Raw genomic sequence first — 17,876 nt, forward strand, 5'->3', positions numbered from 1 at the left:
GAGAGAGAAATGTAGACACACATGACTCCTGGGGTTCAGCACCAAGTCCTGGAGGTAAGCATATCCTAGTAGATATTGGCATGTCAGACCACATTTTCTCAGCCTGTGTCCTTCTCCCTTTGCTCCCCCATTCATATCATCCCAGCTCCTGCAACCCTCCTCTGCACCTTTTTATATTTTCCCCATGCACCTGCCAAATCTCACCAAAGCATGGAGGCACTAAAGCTTCTCAATGAAACCCTTAAGATTAAAAAAAAAAAAAAAAAACAGGCAAGAATATATTTCCTCCCCATCTACCCCTAATCATGTTCCCTGAAACATCTGGACAATTTTTACTTGAACTTCTAAAAAATTCAGACAGGCACCACCATGGAAAATTTCAGCCCCAAGAGTTAAAGTGTTGCAAAATTATAAATGAAAACAGAGCCTTATAATAGAAAGTGTTTGGCAACCTTAACTACAGATGTCAATACCAGCTCCACATATAATAAAAGTATGTAGTCTAATTCTAATATTACCTGATCAAATAATAAACGAAGCTGTCGTTCAGATTCTCCCACCCATTTACTGAGGCAATCAGCACCTTTTCTCATAAAGAAGGCTACTCTTCTATCACCCTGACTGCACTCATTAGCAAGTGCCCTAGCAACAAGCGTTTTTCCAGTACCAGGTGGACCGTAGAATAGACAGCCCCTGTAAAATACAAGAGTTCCCATGTTTCAGTTGTGATACGTTAGAAAGAACAGAAACTGTTCCCAAGAGCTTGAGGTGTAAGACAACAAAACAGCAATATATGAAGGTTGATGGGGGGAGAGGTGGGGGAGGGGGGGAGAAGAGAAGAAGGCATAACAGATTAAAAATAAAAATATATGTACAAATTTGATATACATATATACAATTTTATTTAACAAAAATATATTCATGTATTTTGTTAGATACACAGATTTAAAGGCTTGAAGGGATTACTATGACCATCTAAGTCTAATCTCCTGCATAGTAAAGGCCATAGAATTTCACTGAATGGAGAGAAGGAGAGGTTAGTTACCTGACAACTTGAATTCTTTGAGATGTTTTGTCCAGACCGTAGGATGTGTGCTCTCAATGGAGACTGCAAAGTAGCATCTGTGTACCCATACCTTTGCAGAACAGCACCTGGTGCTCTGCATGAGGGCACATAGGGAGGACCTAGCTTGCTGCCACTCAGTTCCTTCTCAACTATGAAGCCAGAACTCCGTAACACAAGGAAAGGAGGATGGCAAGTGGAGCAACATAGGGACAAAACATCTTTAAGAACTCAAGTTACTGTAAGCTAAGTAATCTCTACTATTTCTTGTATATGTCCCTATGGGTGCTCCACCACAGTAGACTCCCAAGGAGTAACTTAATGAGAAGGTGTGTGCTGATGGTGTAAGTCCATGACCGTTTGAAAGACTGCATCGCCAAAGGCAGCATCATCTCTGGAAGCAGGTACAATAGTGTAATGTTTAGCAAATATATGGATAGAAGACCAATTACCAGAACTGCAGATTTCTGCTGTGGCCACGTCCTTCAGTAGAGTTAAAGATGTGGACTAGAGCTCTGGTGGAACGTGCTGTTACTCTGTGAGAAGATGCTCCCCAGCATTTTCATAACAAGTCAAGATGCAATATGAAACCCACCTAGACACTCTTTGCATTGAAATCTGTTGGCCCTTCATCCTATCTGCACTTGATACAAATAGCCTGAGAGATGCCCGGAATGGTTTAGTCCTGTATAGATAGAAGGCAAGGGCACTTCTGACATCTAGCGCACAAAAACTTTTATTTTTCTCTGGGTACATGAAGTTTTGGGTAGAAAACTCTCCTGGTTAATGTCAGGTTTCAAGGAGACTTTGAAAGAAAGAAAGAAAAAGAAAGAAAGAGGACATAGCATAATTGTCTTTGTAGAAAGTGGTATATGGTGGGTCTGTCAGGAGTGCCCCAAGCTCCCCCATCTGTCTCACTGAGGTGATAGCAGTCAGGAATTAAGTTTTGAGGACATGGTGGAAGAGGGTTGCAGGCCACCATTGCTTTGAATGGGGGTTTCCTTAGGGTATTTAGAATGAGGTTGAGGTCCCACTGGACTCGAACAGGAGGAAACAAGTTGCATAGGCCCTTGAGAAATCTGGCTGTTGTAGGGTGGGGAAAAACTGAGAAGCCTTGGATGAGTGAGTGGAAGGCTGTGAGGGCGGTCACATGTATCCTGAGAGTTCATTGAGAAACCCTGTGTTTTTAATTCTAATAGGCAGTCCAGGATCTTAGAAAGCAGGACTCATGAAGCTCGAGACAATGGAGGGAGCACCAGGATTGGAAGCGTTTCCACCTTTGGAGGTAGGTTTTGCAAGTACCGGGATTCCTGTTGGATAAAAGAACTGACTGAACTCAATCCAAAACAGGTTAATTCCATGCTTGAGAACCATTGAGGGGCCATACCCTCATATTCAGAGAGGAGGGGTTGGAATGGGTGAGGGTTCCCGAGTTCTGTATCAGGAGGTCCTTGTTGATAAGATGTCTGAGGGGTTATGCCTCCATGAAATTCAGGAGGTTTGACTACCATACCTGTCTTGGCCAACTACGCGATAGAAAGATATGCCGTGAAGGAATGAGAGCTATCTTGAGAAGGGTCTTGAGGATCAACAGTACAGGTGGGCAAGCATAAAGAAGGATATAGGGACATGGTGTTATCAGGCCATGCCTGAGAGAGTTGCAACAATGACCTCCCTTGGAGCAGAATGGGTGACATTTCACTCCTACTATACCCCACATCTGGCAGATGCCAGTCTCTGATCCCCCATTCATGACCTTGCCAGAAGTGTCTACTCAGGGAGTTTGCAATTGTATTCTGGAGGCCTAGTAGACAGACAGATGATATTTCTGATGGGAAATGCACCAGTTCCACAGCCTTAGCACCTCTGTAACATAAGGACTGGGGTCTTGCTCCTTGCATGGCTTAAAGGAAGCGTTGGCATGCATATCATATTGGTCTCCATTCCAGAATACTGACATGGAGCGTCGATTCCTGTGTCAACCATTTGCCTTGTGCTGTCGCTGTCTGTAGGCGAGTTCCCCATCGTAACAGAGACATCTGTTGTGAGGGTCTTCAACAGTGCTGGATGAAATAATGGGGTTCTAATGCAGACCCTCCATAGGTTCTTCACCATGTAAGAGAGTCTATTACCTTCTGAGATACTGACACACATTTGGAGACGCTGTGTCTATTTAGGATATATATTGTTCTTAGCCATATCTGGAGGCATTTGAAGTGCATCCTTGTGTGGGGAAACACATACATGGTGGGCAACATGTGGCCAAAGTCTGTAGACAAATCCTCATTGTTGTTAGTGGACTGCACTCTAATGTTGAGATTAGTGTGGATAGGGTGGAGAATCTTTTCTTGGGTAGGCTAGCTCCTGCTGCTGTGGAATCAAGAGTAGCTGCTATGAAGTATATTCTGTGTACTGGAGTTTATATAGATTTTTTGAGGTTGATAGAGGCCCAGAAATTGGAATAGCATTAATGCTCTGGATGCTGTCGACTGAACTTCTTGTGGTGACCACACCCAGCGAAGCCAGTCATTCAAATATGGAAACACTGACATTTCCCCTGATGGAGCGGTCCACTACCACTGAGAGAATCTCTAAACACCCTTGGGACACGGAGAGTCCAAAGGGGAGAATTTGATTTCGATAGTGATCTGTCCCTATTATGAAGCATAGGAAATGCTTGTGGGGGGGTGGATAGGTAAATTAAAAGTGTGCGGGTGTTCTGACTGGTATGGAAGGCTGGAGACTTAAGCAAGTCTCAACTTGCTGCTTTCATAGTGGTACTGGGGAGGGTGGCACTGTTGGATCTTTCCAGTACTGGTGACTCAGGTTTATCAGAGATAATAAGATCCTGTGCAGAACGGAACCTGGAACAAGGTAGAGAGTTTTGACAGCCTTCACACAAAGTTTGGGCCAGTACCATCTGGTAAGATAGAGGCTGTTGCAGTACCACAGTGACTGTGGTATCATCTCCCCTTTCAGAGGTATGGTGAGATTCTGGTACTAGGGCACAGATGGTAGCCCTGTGTCTCTCAGTGCCGCAAGGTATTAGATGGTGCTAACAACAGCAGTAGTTGTTCTGATGGTAGGCATCTCTGAATGAGGTTGCTTTCCTGTATTAAAGTGGTACCAACTCCTACCATCAGAGGGACAAAAGGTCTCCCAACAGTGGGTCTTACAGGGTGATATACCTCTCCAAACAAGGAAATGAAGAAAAGTTGTATATTTCTTCTTTAGAGTTTTGTTTGTTGCAGATGAGGCAGCAACTAGCACTGAGGCAGCCTGAGCTGTAGAGGCTGATGTACAGGGGGGAAGTGGACCTTTCTGGAGCTATGGCATGATCCACTAATAAGAGCTTAAGTCTAGTCTCCGTCCTTCTTGGACCTGTATTTGAAACCCTGACAGACCTTGCATTTAGAAGGGTTGTGGGAGTCCCCCAAACACTGCAGGCAGCTGGAGTGTCCACTACAGACAGCTGGAGTGTCCACTACAGAGTGGAAAAGACCCGTGGCAAGTCTCACGGGTCTGAAATCCTGGAGCATAACAAATAGTGCTCTGACGCAAATAAAAAAATCCCTCTTCTACCAACACAACAGTGTTATATAAAATAAATAGGTACTGAATGAAAATAAATAATGAAAAAAAACCTACTAAAACAAACAAAAGAATTCACACAGTGAAGGCAGGAAGCTGAATAGAGCAGACAGCTGACCTTTCTACCTCGACCTGCATGCAATTGAGGAGGAATTGAGTGGCAGTGGGCTAGCACCTCCCTATATGTCCTTGTTCAGAGCTCACTGCACAAGAGCAGGCCACAGACACTACTCTGCAGACTCTGATTGAGAGTGCATGGGCATGTGCACATCGTACGGTGGAGTACCCATAGGATACACTCCAAGAATTATTCTTTCCTAATGTGAGTGAACATTATTGAGTTCAATAACTTGTGATTGAACTAGATCATATCTTTTATAAAAGCATTCAAATTTTCATTTAAAAACTCCAACTGATGACGAATTAACTCACTTCTCTTGGTAAGCTGTGCCAATGGTTGATTATGCTCACTGTTAGGTTGCATCTTATTTCCAATTTGACATTTTCTACCATCAAAAAATGGAAGTCTTAAGACAGGTCAGAAATTGAAGAGATTACATATAGACACGGTTTCTTGAGAAAGAGTCTAACAGCCATTTGTTTAGTACCCTGATGGGCCGCATGCGGGCTGCAGGTTGATCTGATTGTGGGCCGCGAGACATTTTGCAGACGTTGACCGTCCGCAGGCACGGCCCCCTGCAGCTCCCAGTGGCTGCGGTCCCAATGGCCCATCAATACAAATGATATTATTTGTATTAGAGTAGCTAATAGAGGCCCCACCTGAGATTAGGGCCCCCTTGTGTAAGCCACTGTTCATACACACAGCAGACAGTTCTTGCTCCAAAGAGATTACAACCTTATCAGATACATGGGGGCGAAAGTAGAGGAAGTATTATTAGCCTAGAATAAATGACTTGACCATGAGCAGGCTATGCCCAACATTCAGTCCAACCCCATAAATCAGATCCAGACTGATTCAATTGGAGGCCGCTGTTTTCAAAGAATTACAACTTAGTAATAAAATGTTTAATTCTTCCTCCCCTAAAAGACTTAAAATTTCCAGGTTCTGATTCCAGAATCTGCTGACAATGATATGAGGAAGATTTCTGAAGGTGACCAAAAAAAAACTACTAACAGATTTCCAGATACTTTTAGAAGTTTTAGAATTGGCAGTTAAGTCATGTTAAGTCATTTAAAAAAAAAAAAAAAAAACACCCAACACACATTTGAGGTTTTTAAAAATTATTTGTGATGCTATAGATTAAGTTATATTGTGGTAGGTGTTCATGCATTTCATTCAGCAGGGGTCTTTTTTTTTTGTAGTAAGACTATATAAAAGTGTCTCCTTCTTAATTATATCTGCTCACTATATTTGTCTGAAGTCATATTCCAATATTTCAGAATTACGGAACACTTACTACTATATATCTAACTGTCTAAAGTAGTCACCTTTTACTGCATACCAGCTAGTAATGCATACTGCTCTCAGAGGGGAAGCTAACATTTTTATTTTGTTCCATGGATAACAAAACAATATTGCTAGTATTCTGATAGCAGTTTCTTCAGCACTGACTTGCAGATGTCAGAAAAGTTTGCAGAGCTGGTAGCTAGAAAATTCCTCTTCACTTGTAAACTAATCAAATAGTATATGAAATAGAAAACTCAAATATAGACAGTAAAAATGGCACTTTTACTGAGTCACTTTTCAGAGTATACCTTTACCTTAAAGACCAGACACTATGTCTCTGGTTTTGTCTAGGCACTATATGAATCTTGAAACTCTGTACGTTCTGGGTTTTGTCTGTTTAAAGCCTTTGTCTTTTAATGTTACTTCGATAAAGTTTGCACATAAATGCTTTAGGACATGAAAAAGATACTTAAAATGCAACATTCTTCTATAAACAAGAGCATGAGTTTTCAAGTTGCAATACACATCATATTACCTTGGAGGCTGAATTCTGAATCTCTCAAATACTTCTGGATAAAGCAATGGAAAAACCACCATCTCTTTTAAAGCTGAAATATGGCTAGATAGTCCACCCACACTATCAAATCGTACCTAATTCAGGGAAGAGTTAAAAACAAAACAAATCACATATTTCATACATGCTTCAAAATCGGGCAGGGTCAACTGGATGACTATTAAGCATCCAATAATAAAGGGGTTCTCAAACTGGGGGTCGGGACCCCTCAGGGGGTCACGAGGTTATTACATTGGGAGGGGGGGGTCGCAAGGTGTCAGTCTTCACCCCAAACCTGCTTTGCTTCCAGCATTTATAATGGTGTTAACTATATACAAAGTGTTTTTAATTTAGGGGAGGAGGGTCCGCACTCAGAGGCTTGCTATGTGAAAGGGGTCACCAGCACAAAAGTTTGAGAACCACTACAATAATAGACTTCATATGCAACTACAAAAGAAAATGTACTTGGCAATCATGGCAATTTTGGAACATACTGAGGAGAGGCTTATGTGCAAAGGCAGCGGTAAACAGATAGTTACAGAAAAACTGTACTAAGTTAACACTCTTTCAATCAGTGGGTAACTGACAGTATTTGAGACAAAGTACTTACTGAAAAATCTATTTGCATTGGATCAACATCGGCCAGGCTTGCTCCAATTTTCATCCGATCCTTGTGAACTCCTTTTAATTCGTCTTTCCGAAAGTTTAGTGGAAGACACCTGATTTGAAAGTCAAGGAAACAGGAAGACAGACTAAAATAAGATAACCAGATTTTTCTTGGCAAATTATACAAGCTTACGATAAGCACTCCTGCACTACCAAATCCCTCAACTGAATTAAGTTCCAGTGTCCAAATATGAACAAAGGAAGAGGGTCAGTTATCCTAAATACCACCAACTTCCCTGGGGTGCCTACAGATTTGTCCTTCTACATACTTGGCACTTTTGAAAATCCCACCCCAACCAAGTTCGGTGGTATCTGGATTAACTAACCTTCTCTCTTTGTTCACTTTTGGACATTGTGAATTTAGCTTAGTTTTAATGATGAAAATCATTCTTTCACAGATTGACTATTTCTATACTCAGAATTGGAACAGCAACATGATAGGTTTGTTGTTTCAATGTTTTCTGTGGATCCACATGACCTTTGGATCAGGCCTGCAGTTGCTGCACCATCCCAAGTTTGTTGTGCAACAATGGACCTAAATTCTGTAGCAAATCCCCCCAAATGTATGTTACATGCTAGCTCTGTGGCATACTGAAGAATCTAATGCACACAACAAATACACAATTTTCATTAAAGTAACACCATTCTACTTGGACATCACACCTGAGATCTGCCTGAAAAATCTGTACCTATGATGGTTAGAAACAGTATTTAAATAATTAAACAAAATCATTGTATTGATTTTTTTTATGTTTACTTTTGCATTTTACAGTACAGTATCACTGTTTCTCCCATGCTAAAAACACCCTTGTAAACAGTGCAGCAGCAGAACCGTATACACTACAAAATAAATTCAGTACATGCTATGCAAGAGCATAAAAACAAAAACCAGTTTCTGATAGTCAATTCCAAAAGTCAAAAATTAACATCAAATATACCAATAGATTTGACTACAAGTTGTCACAATGTAGAGAATCTGAAGTATAAGAATTAAGAGACCAACATTTTACATATGTGCAGATGCCATTTCTCCCAAAAGGGGGAAGGAGAGAAGCTACGTAATTATTACTTACCGGCTTAATGCTCTGTTACGACTGCATTTCCTACGCCTTTCAAAGCGTTGCTCATCATCAGACGAAGAGGAGGAAGATGTGGAATCACTGTTATGGATTGCATGCTTTCGTCTGTATTATGATAAAATGTTTAAAGAAAAACAGTAACGAGCTTAAGTATGTGCTCACTCTGAAAAGCTAAAGGTCAAGTTATTAACTGTTCATTCCAAATTCCACCTCTGAATTTACAGAGGGTAAAGACCCATTAGGTTATCTAGTCCATTCCCTGTAAATGTAGGATTGCTTCCCTACTTGTCATATCCTTCCCGGGGGGGAGGGGGTGGGGGGAAGAGGAGAGAATAGGAATCCTCACTGGAGCAAAACTGTTTTTATACCAAAAAAGGTAAAATGTTTACTTAAAACAAACAAAATTCTAAGGCCAAGATTTCAAATGCAACTACTGATTTTGGTTACTCAAACTGACACCTTAAAGCAGTGGTGGGCAACCTGTGACCTGTATGCGGCCCATCAGAGTAAACTGATAGTGGGCCGCGAGACATTTTGCCGATGTTGACCGTCTGCAGGCATGGCCCCTCCACAGCTCCCAGTGGCCGTGATTCGCCGTTCCCGGCCAATGGGAGCTGCAGGAAGCGGCAGCCAGCATGTCCCTGCGGCCCACCACTTCCTGCAGCTCCTATTGGCCGGGAATTGCGAACCGCAGCCACTGGGAGCTGCCGGGGAGGCCATGCCTGCACACAGTCAACATCAGCAAAATGTCTTGCGGCCCGCAATCAGCTTACCCTGATGGGTCGAATGTGGGCCCTAGGTTGCCCACCACTGCCTTAAAGTATCCTGTTTTTCAGAAAGTTCTGAGCATACATTCTCAGAAACTCAGGGCCCTTTAAGATTTTCAAGTTGGGGATAAAAAATTAAGACATCCAAAAACCACTAGTTACTTTTGAAGATCCTGGACTAAGTTTTTATACTCAAAAAGTATTAAATATAAAATTCTCAGGAAATAAAATCTCCTCCATTATTTTACAATGCAAGTTAAGATTGCAAGTACAGATCAGTAACTAAAGGGTAAAAAGTAGGGCTGTCGATTAACTGCCGCTAACGCGTACGTTAATGCACAGCACAATTAACACGTTAATTTTTTTAACATGCGTTAATTGCAGATGCTCTGGGCAGGAGGGCAGCATGAGTGGCTCCGGAGAACCTGTCTGGTCAGGTACAGTAATGCCAGCCGCTACCAGAGGGCAGGAAGAGAAGAGGCTAGAGAAAGTAAAGCAGTTCCCATCCCGGTGTTTTTAAAGTACAGTAAGAATAGTACAGCCAGGGGCTTGCCAGAACTGCCCCCCACCCCCAGCAGGGTTCGCCCGAACTGCCCTCCCCATGCCTCCCGGGGCTGACCCCCCCCCCCACACCCTGTGCCACATGTATTTGGGGCTGAGCCCCGTGCTGCCCGCAGCTCTGCACTGCCCACGGTGGGATCTCCCCCTCCCAGCCTTGTGCTGCTCGCAGCTGGGGCCTGAACCCCAACCCCCCCCCCCCCCCCCCCCCCCCCCGAGTCCTGTGTTGCCCAAAGCTGAGACTGATCTCCCCCTCCTCCCCACAGCTGGGGCTCGATCACCCCCCGAGCTCGGCGCCTTCCCCGGCTGAGGCTGATGTCCCCCTCCCCTCCCCAAGCTCCGTACCTCCCCCAGCTGAGGCTGCTCTCTCCTTCCTCCTCCCCTCACCCCCCCAGTTTGACAGCCCTAGTAAAAAGCATTACATGGATGTTGTAACTATTCCTAAAACAAACACTTCAGACCCAGGAGATTAGGAGGTTACACTGAAAAGAAATTAAAATGTGTTAAAGTATGAAAGCACATATTTGTGGCTCCCAAATAAATTCTTTACTGCATGGTGTCATGACAAGGTCGAGTTCAAGTTTTTTTGAGTGCCACAACTGTATTTCCATATTTTAAACACATTTGTATTTCTTTTCAGTGTACACTTAACTCTGAATTTCCTGGGTTTGTTTTTGGGATACATTACAACATTCCTGTTACGTTCTTTACCCTTATGTTGAGGATGAGGGTACATATCAGTAACTCACATCTTATCAGTTATTTTTTTTTATTTAGTTCTTTTGTTTTTTTTAAAAATCTTCTAAAATTTTATAGATTCAACAAAAAAAAAAATCCAAAGAGAGTGCTACTAAGATATATAGTATCAACCTTAAATTATTTTTTTAAAGGCAGACTCATATGTACACCAGAGCAGCACAAATCAGCCAAACTGTACTGGGGAATCTGGCACTTAACCTGCAACTGGACTTACTGGTTCAGAGGGCTGCTACCAAGACCAGCACCATGTGAAAGGGGGAGGTGGGTTGGGAGGACTCAGTTCCTGAGTCCCAAGGTCTCTGTGTTTTATGGGCTCCCACTGCCTCTGCTTTACCTCTCTACACCAGCGCTGCTTCAGTGCCCAATGAGACAAGACAGCAGTACCACGTGGAGCCTCACAAGCACCAATGCCCACACTAGTATGTAGCCTTAAATAGTATAATAGGATTCTCCAAAAACCAGTGACAGTTCGGTTAAGTAATCTACCGATGACAACTTGACACTTCTTCAGTCTCCCTTGCACCATAGGACCATAACATACGGTTGTATGCAGATTAGTTGTGGAGGAAGTCTAGGTATTGGTTAAGTTATTTCTAATATCACAATGGCCCCACTAACGGGTTACCTGAGCTGTTGACCTGACCTCACCTTTAGCCTAGATCATAACAATTAGATACAACTGTAAATAACTTAGTTACATCCTAATTTCTTCAAATAACCTATTCAAAAGATATCCATTTTATCTATATGGAAATTTGAAAAGTATACATTTCATTATTAAAATTGTTTGGAACAAAACAAAGATTTACATGCTAAATTTCTTAAGCAACTCATTTTTTGATTATAATATAAGGCTAGATTTACTTATAAATTCTCAGAAAATTAATTCTATACCCAAGATAGACTGTATCTTTCATATGTAACAGAGAGGTTGAATCCTTGCTTTATGTGCAAAATGGAAACCAGCCTTAACAGAGTCATAGCCAGCACCTCCATAATTACTACTATTCTGAAAGTCATTTTAAGCAACATTCCATGATGTGACTGCCACCAATATGGATAAATGAGAACAATCAACATCCCATATACCAACCTGTTAATCCTTTTACAGTAGGGACTTCGTGGTCCTGCAGGGCTAAAAGGATATCTTCGTCTCACAGGAGAGGATGGACCAGTATAAAATAGGTTGGGCTTTCTTTGGTGTCTTGGCTCTATTAAAAGCAAAAAGTTTAATTTAGGATAGTTCTAGAAGATCTTTAAATCAGAGTACATAACACAAAGAGCAGGAAACAAGTGAAATATTATCGGACAGATGAAAGTCATAACTAGGAATTACATTGACAAAAGCAATGTATGCCAAATTTGTTTAGATTTAAGAAAAGTCATAAAAACTTACTGTTTTCAACTGCTTTTTAAATGTAACACTGAAAACTGGTTGGCAAGTCGTTTTTATTTGTTACTGTTCCTTCAGGAGTATTTAGGGTGACTTTCTTAATGAAGATTTTAGATCAAGATCAGGAAACAGCAGGCATATGTAGAATTCATTTGTAATTTATTAGAAGCTTATAAAATAAATATGAAGAGTAATCGTGTTGTAAACAGGAACTAACTAAATATACAGGTTGAATTATGCAGTGATCTTAAACCACAAGATCTTTTGTAAGTTAACATGATGGAAGCCAATACTGAACAGATAATACAGTATTTAAATCCTTTTGGGAAAGACCGTGTATCACAGGATTCAGGGACACAGAGTGGTGTGCTACTAGCCTGTTGAGCACAAAACAGTGGAGAAGATGCAGGGGAGATTAAAGAGGCCAGATCTCTCTGAAGAAAGGATGGAAAGCTAAGAAAATGAAAGTTTGTTTTGCCAAAGATGGTGTTTCTGTAGCTTCTAACCACAGACAAGAAACAAGGCTACCAGAAGGGGGGGGGGAGAAGGATATATACAACCTACTTTCCAATGGGGCTTGGTAGCGTACAACAGTTTTCCTCTGTCTAAGGTCATAGCGCTTTTGATTATCTTCTCCATCCTCATCTTCCTGGTCTTCAGCTTCTTCTTCAGATGACTCTATAATTGTAAATTACACTTACCCTTAGTTTAATGGAAAACAACAGAGTCTTAATTCATTGATTACATATACCATGAATACCACCAACCATATTTAACATTCATAATAAACCTAGCTAACTGATATAATAGAAATGCCCTCTGTATTCTGCAATGTTAAGGTTCAGAAGCCCTTTCTGTTTAAAGGATGACTCTTCCAAGTGCTCTAAAATCCTCATACTTATTCAGATTGCATTGAAATTTGGTGTGCCTCATAGGGGTGCTGGGTAGAGTGAGTGATGCAAATATGGGGTCATTTGAGCACAGGGTTCCCAAGATGCAGTTTTTGGTGGGAAGCTGTATTTCTTAAGGTTGAGACCCTACCAACTTTTTTGGCACATTCCTGGTGGTCAAACCAAGGATCTGATCATCGCCCAAATGGTCTCAATCATTTGACTGTTATTCCAGATAGTGCATGGCACCAACTACCCCTATGGGGAAGCAACACTGAAAATGTTAAGGAAAGGATTAGCTCTCTAGCTTAGTATGTACTGAACATACATTACATGGACATGTGCAGAAAGACTACCCAAGAGAATTTCCAACCAGACAGTGTCACTTGACCTGGATGGCTTAAGGGGACATGCTGTGGCCATGAAATCTGAATTACACTGAGGCATCTTAAGTCTGAAACCCCTTCTTTGCAGAAATCTGAGAAAACTATAGGCATATTACTAAATCTGCCTGTCAAGGGCTTTTATTTTGGGGAAATGTAAACTGAGTACAGCAGATAATTCAGAAGGCAGTCAAACTAATTTTCAAAAGAAAAATAAAATTACACATGTGAATGCTATTCTGGGAAGTTGGGGAGTATGGGGAGAAGGGTTTGGGGGATTATGAGGAAAAAAGGGGCTGGGGCTCAGGCAGATTGGGAGAGGAGATGGGGTGGGTGGCCAGCCAACACACACCACATTCTCCCCTCCCAGGTGCGTGTCAGAATCTTGGAGGGAGGGGGACCTGATCCTATGGGTGGGTTGGAGCTCCTCTCCCTGCCATCTACACAGGCTCTCAGGGCTATGCCTTTCTAAGGGGATCAGAGGCCCTCTCCTTTCCTCCTGTGTGTGTGTGCTGGGATCTAGGGAGTTCCTAAAAGTAAATCAAATTAAACTTCTGAAAAGCAGTGAATGAAGAGTTAAGGACATGCCATCCCCACATGGGGTAGAGGGGCTGGCCAAAGTGTGGGAGAAAGCAGCCAGCTTGGGGGGAGGGGAGGAAGGAGGCAGACTGGGTGGGCCTGGCTGCAGCAGGGGTGAGGATCCTGGCTGGGGTGGGACATAGCTGGGGCTCGGGGCCTAACACACAGTGTGCAGCTTGACTTATCTAACCAGGTAGCACACAAGCCTCCAGTGAGCTACTGCCAGTGATCCGTATGTATCAGCAGAGGGCACCAGACAACAAGGAGCAACTTTTTATGTGCTAACAGCTTAATAGGATGGAAAGGGAAAGCTGAGCAGAGCTGAAAAGGCTGGCAAGGAGGTTATATAATATGGGAAAGGAGAGAAGAACAACGCCATGCCAGTCTTCTCATGCTCTTTAAGTTACTGTTACCCACATAAAAATAAAAAATGTCAAGACGTTGAGATGTCTGTGATTTCTCTCTGACCTGTAAGCACCTCCACCCTCCAAACATTTCAAAGCACAACCATTATACCATTCCGCTATAACAAACTGAACAGGAGGTGGGAAGAGCCATTCAGGAATCATGTACCATTGTTTATCCTTTGCTAGCCACAGTAGCACCTCAACTGCAAACATAGGTGAGAACTACAACTGCCTAAATGACCACTAACTCCTACAAAACACACTTTTCTTTCAGTTAAACAAAAAAAGAACCTAGGAAATTCACTGACAAAAAACTTGGTTAATGAATAGTTAAGGTTGCCTATAGTATTTCGTGCCCTTCCAGAATGTTAAGTTCAGCAAAAAACTCAAACCTCTGAAAAAGCAGGAAATACAAAGTTAAAGGTACAGGGCAATACAACCTTAACTTTGCCCTTTTTAAGCAATGCCCCAATATGCCCATAACACATTCACCTCTACCCCGATATAACACGAATTCGGATATAATGCAGTAAAGCAGTGCTCCAGGGGGGCGGGGCTGCGTACTGAGGCGGATCAAAGCAAGTTCGATATAACACGGTTTCACCTATAACACGGTAAGATTTTTTGGCTCCCGAGGACAGCGTTATATCGGGGTAGAGGTGTACTTACACACTGCCTTTATAAATATTGCAGAACACAAACGTAATAGGACATGTGACCTATACCTGTCCTACTCTCAACCACTTAGCCTACTGCATAGAAACACCACCACATCTGCTAAATTTCACAACCGTTACACCCTTTTGTACAGGATGCCATTTAAATATTTTTATTAAAGCGAATGTTAAAAAATTATATAATGCATAGATTGGGGGGAAAAAGTGTCTGTACATCTGGGTATAGTGCTTAGATTATCCACAAATATAAAGTTTGTTTTAAAACTCATAAGATACATGTAGGGCATAATCAGCAATAACCCACATTTAGGGAATAAATTTAAGAATACAGTTTAGTTATTAGCATCCAAGTATTTGGGTACACTATTCATGAAAAGTTATATAGAGAGTTGGTTGTAGAAAGCAAATATAGCAATGAGTGAAGATTGCCCCTCAGTATTTGAGCATTTAGGGTAGGTTATCCATTTATAAAATACTATACTCCCACATACTATCATTAAACGGATGGACCACTCACATCCTACTTCGCTGCTGACAATCCCGATGAGAAGAAAACCCCTGTGCACTGCTAGTGACAACCTTCAGATCTCATTGCTGAAGTGAGTCTAGACATGATACATATGCACCGCTTTCTTTTGATCACATACTGATGTGAAAAGGCAATTGGGTCAGGAAGAAAGGTTCAGACTCTCTGAGAGGCAGGGTCCCCAGATCTCTTATCACAACTCAGCCAACCCGCTCAATCTAATCCATCCACCATTCAATACAGCTATATTTAACACAATGAATACAACAGCAGGTGATGCATATAATTCCCAGGATATTATTGCCTGTTCCAGGGAGACAGAGTTAAGGTTGCATTTGTGCATACCTTAACTCTGTATTTCCTGGTTTTCAATCAGTTTTGCTGAACTTGACATTGCAGACGGGCACAAGACGATACAAGGCAACCTTATCTCTGACTTAATGAAGCTTTTTGCCAGTGAATATTCAAAACAGGCAGCAAAACAAATATCTGTTGACAGGACTAGTTTCTATGAGTTAAAATCAATTATACTAAACTTCTCTCTGCATAGATTTCTAAAATTGTGTTACATTCCACTACATACTGGACCTGAAAGACTGCAGACTTCCAAGAGCAATTTACGCAAGAGATAGTCCAGGATTAGGAAATCAGTAAAAAGGGACATTCATATAGAAACAATGGGTAATATCCTGGCCTCATTAAAGTCAACGGCAAAACACGCATTGACTTCAGTAAGTCCAGGATTTCACCCATTGTTAATTATCTCAGATGAAATGTCAATGCCATTAGAGGTGATAATTGTATTTTCTGTTTGCAGTGATGGTCTCAGGATATTAAGAGACAAGGTGGGTGAGATAATATCTTTTATTGAACCAACTTCTGTTGGTGAGAGAGACAAGCTAGGGCTCTTCTTAGGTGTGGTATTTCTGTTATTCCAAGACCAAACCGTAAAGAAAAAGCTCTCGTGGCTAACAAAGCCCAGGACTGGGATTCAGGAGATACAAATTATTCCCAGTTCCGCTGCAGATTATGAGCAACAATGGGCCAGTCACCAACTTCTCTATGGCTCCATACATAAAATGGGGATATCTACCTAGCCTTCGTAAAGTAGTTGAGGTCATCTGATGAAAGGCAGTAAAAAGGGAAAAACCCAAGTACAGTTATCTGGTATCTTATTTAAAAATATCCTCATCTTAAAGATGAGCTGAACTGATAGAGATAAACCAAAATATATAGTACTAGCTGGATGCCCTACAGAATAATTCATATTATCTATACAACCAACTCGCTCACTATAATTGATAAAAGTTTTACCCAATCCTCCCTTTGAAAACATTAACATTTTTCATAGAAGTACTGCCTGCTGATAATGGAAATAGTAGGAAGAAATCCTAAATCATATGACAGATTACTTAGAGTTTACAGGTACAGTAAAAAAAAAAATATTTTTAATGTTACCCACATTCACCAGGAATTTGTTAAATAGCTGATCTGGGACTAGAATCTGATAATTTCTTCTACTACTGTGAAAAGAATAAGGGGAGAAGAGGAAGCACAATGAAGACCTGAACACGATTAACCTCTACTATGTATACTGTAGTAGTGCCTAGAGCCTTACACCAGATCAGAACCCTAGAGCCAAATATACAGGATATACAAATATGCAGGAAAAGATTGCCCCCTACCTCAAAACCAGCATGGACAGAAAGGTTTGATAAGGCCATGAAAATAATTATTTGAATAAAGTTCACTCAAGAGTTGACAGATCTACAGTCGTGGTTGTTTGAGATTCTAAATGAAGAACTTGCATTGGTTTTCTCAAAAGCTAGTAGCGCAATATCAGTTTACATTCAGATGGTTATTGCAATTTTTTTTTTAAATATAAAGTGAAAGCTTAAATTCTGCAAAAATTGATTGTCTGCATCCCTCTGCTCATTGGAGATAGCTTCCTACTTGCCAATAACTTTTCACGTTGCTTTTTCAAGCCTTTATTAGCACCCCAACATTATGTGCTGAAAATGTTATGTAACAAGAATTAGATGTGGGGTGATTCATAAAGGCACAGTAAAATATGCCTTAAGATATAATAGAAAAAAAATCTACATTAAAACACACTGAAGAACTGCTGACATTTAAATCAAATTCTGAATGTGCACACATTGGAGAAATAAAAGCATGTACTGTTGAAAAATAGCTAAGACAAACTGTAGGTAAATATAGTATAACTTCAAGTGTTCAATAGCAATAGTTGCAAGAAAACTGGGTCTTGAGTTATTTGAAATTTCCTATTATTTTGTTTTTGGATATATTTGCAGTTTAAAGTCTACACATGTAAGATCTCAAATTGATAACATTCTAAAAAGCATTTTACATTAAAAAAGTGAAATAAAGCACTGGCCTTCCAGTAGTTACGGTACTTGGGCTGGAGCGATTCAAGAACTGTAAACAGAGAATCTAGAACTAGCAAGCTGAATTTACTTTTAGGACAGCAAGTTCCCTTTTTCTGATTAATGCCCTTAGCAACATCCTTATGCAGATGGGGCAGAAACTCCTACCAATGTGTTGTGAAGAAAAAGT

The 17,876-nt window shown here is 41.2% G+C and overlaps 1 protein-coding gene across 6 annotated transcripts in view; it reads right to left on the bottom strand.

Annotated features, from left to right (window-relative positions):
• Positions 1-17,876, bottom strand: part of ATAD2 (ATPase family AAA domain containing 2) — a 101,041-nt gene that overhangs the window by 60,567 nt on the left and 22,598 nt on the right. For all 6 annotated transcript variants that reach the window (XM_065586089.1, XM_065586090.1, XM_065586091.1 and 3 more), the window contains exons 7-12: positions 12,402-12,515; positions 11,538-11,655; positions 8,355-8,465; positions 7,226-7,334; positions 6,598-6,713; positions 519-693 (exon numbers count right to left, since the gene is read on the bottom strand). In XM_065586089.1, coding sequence (XP_065442161.1) covers positions 519-693; positions 6,598-6,713; positions 7,226-7,334; positions 8,355-8,465; positions 11,538-11,655; positions 12,402-12,515 — 743 coding nt within the window. The remainder of the gene's footprint in view (positions 1-518; positions 694-6,597; positions 6,714-7,225; positions 7,335-8,354; positions 8,466-11,537; positions 11,656-12,401; positions 12,516-17,876) is intronic.

Source organism: Chrysemys picta, chromosome 2 (genome assembly GCF_011386835.1).
Source record: "Chrysemys picta bellii isolate R12L10 chromosome 2, ASM1138683v2, whole genome shotgun sequence".
NCBI lineage: Eukaryota > Metazoa > Chordata > Testudines > Emydidae > Chrysemys > Chrysemys picta.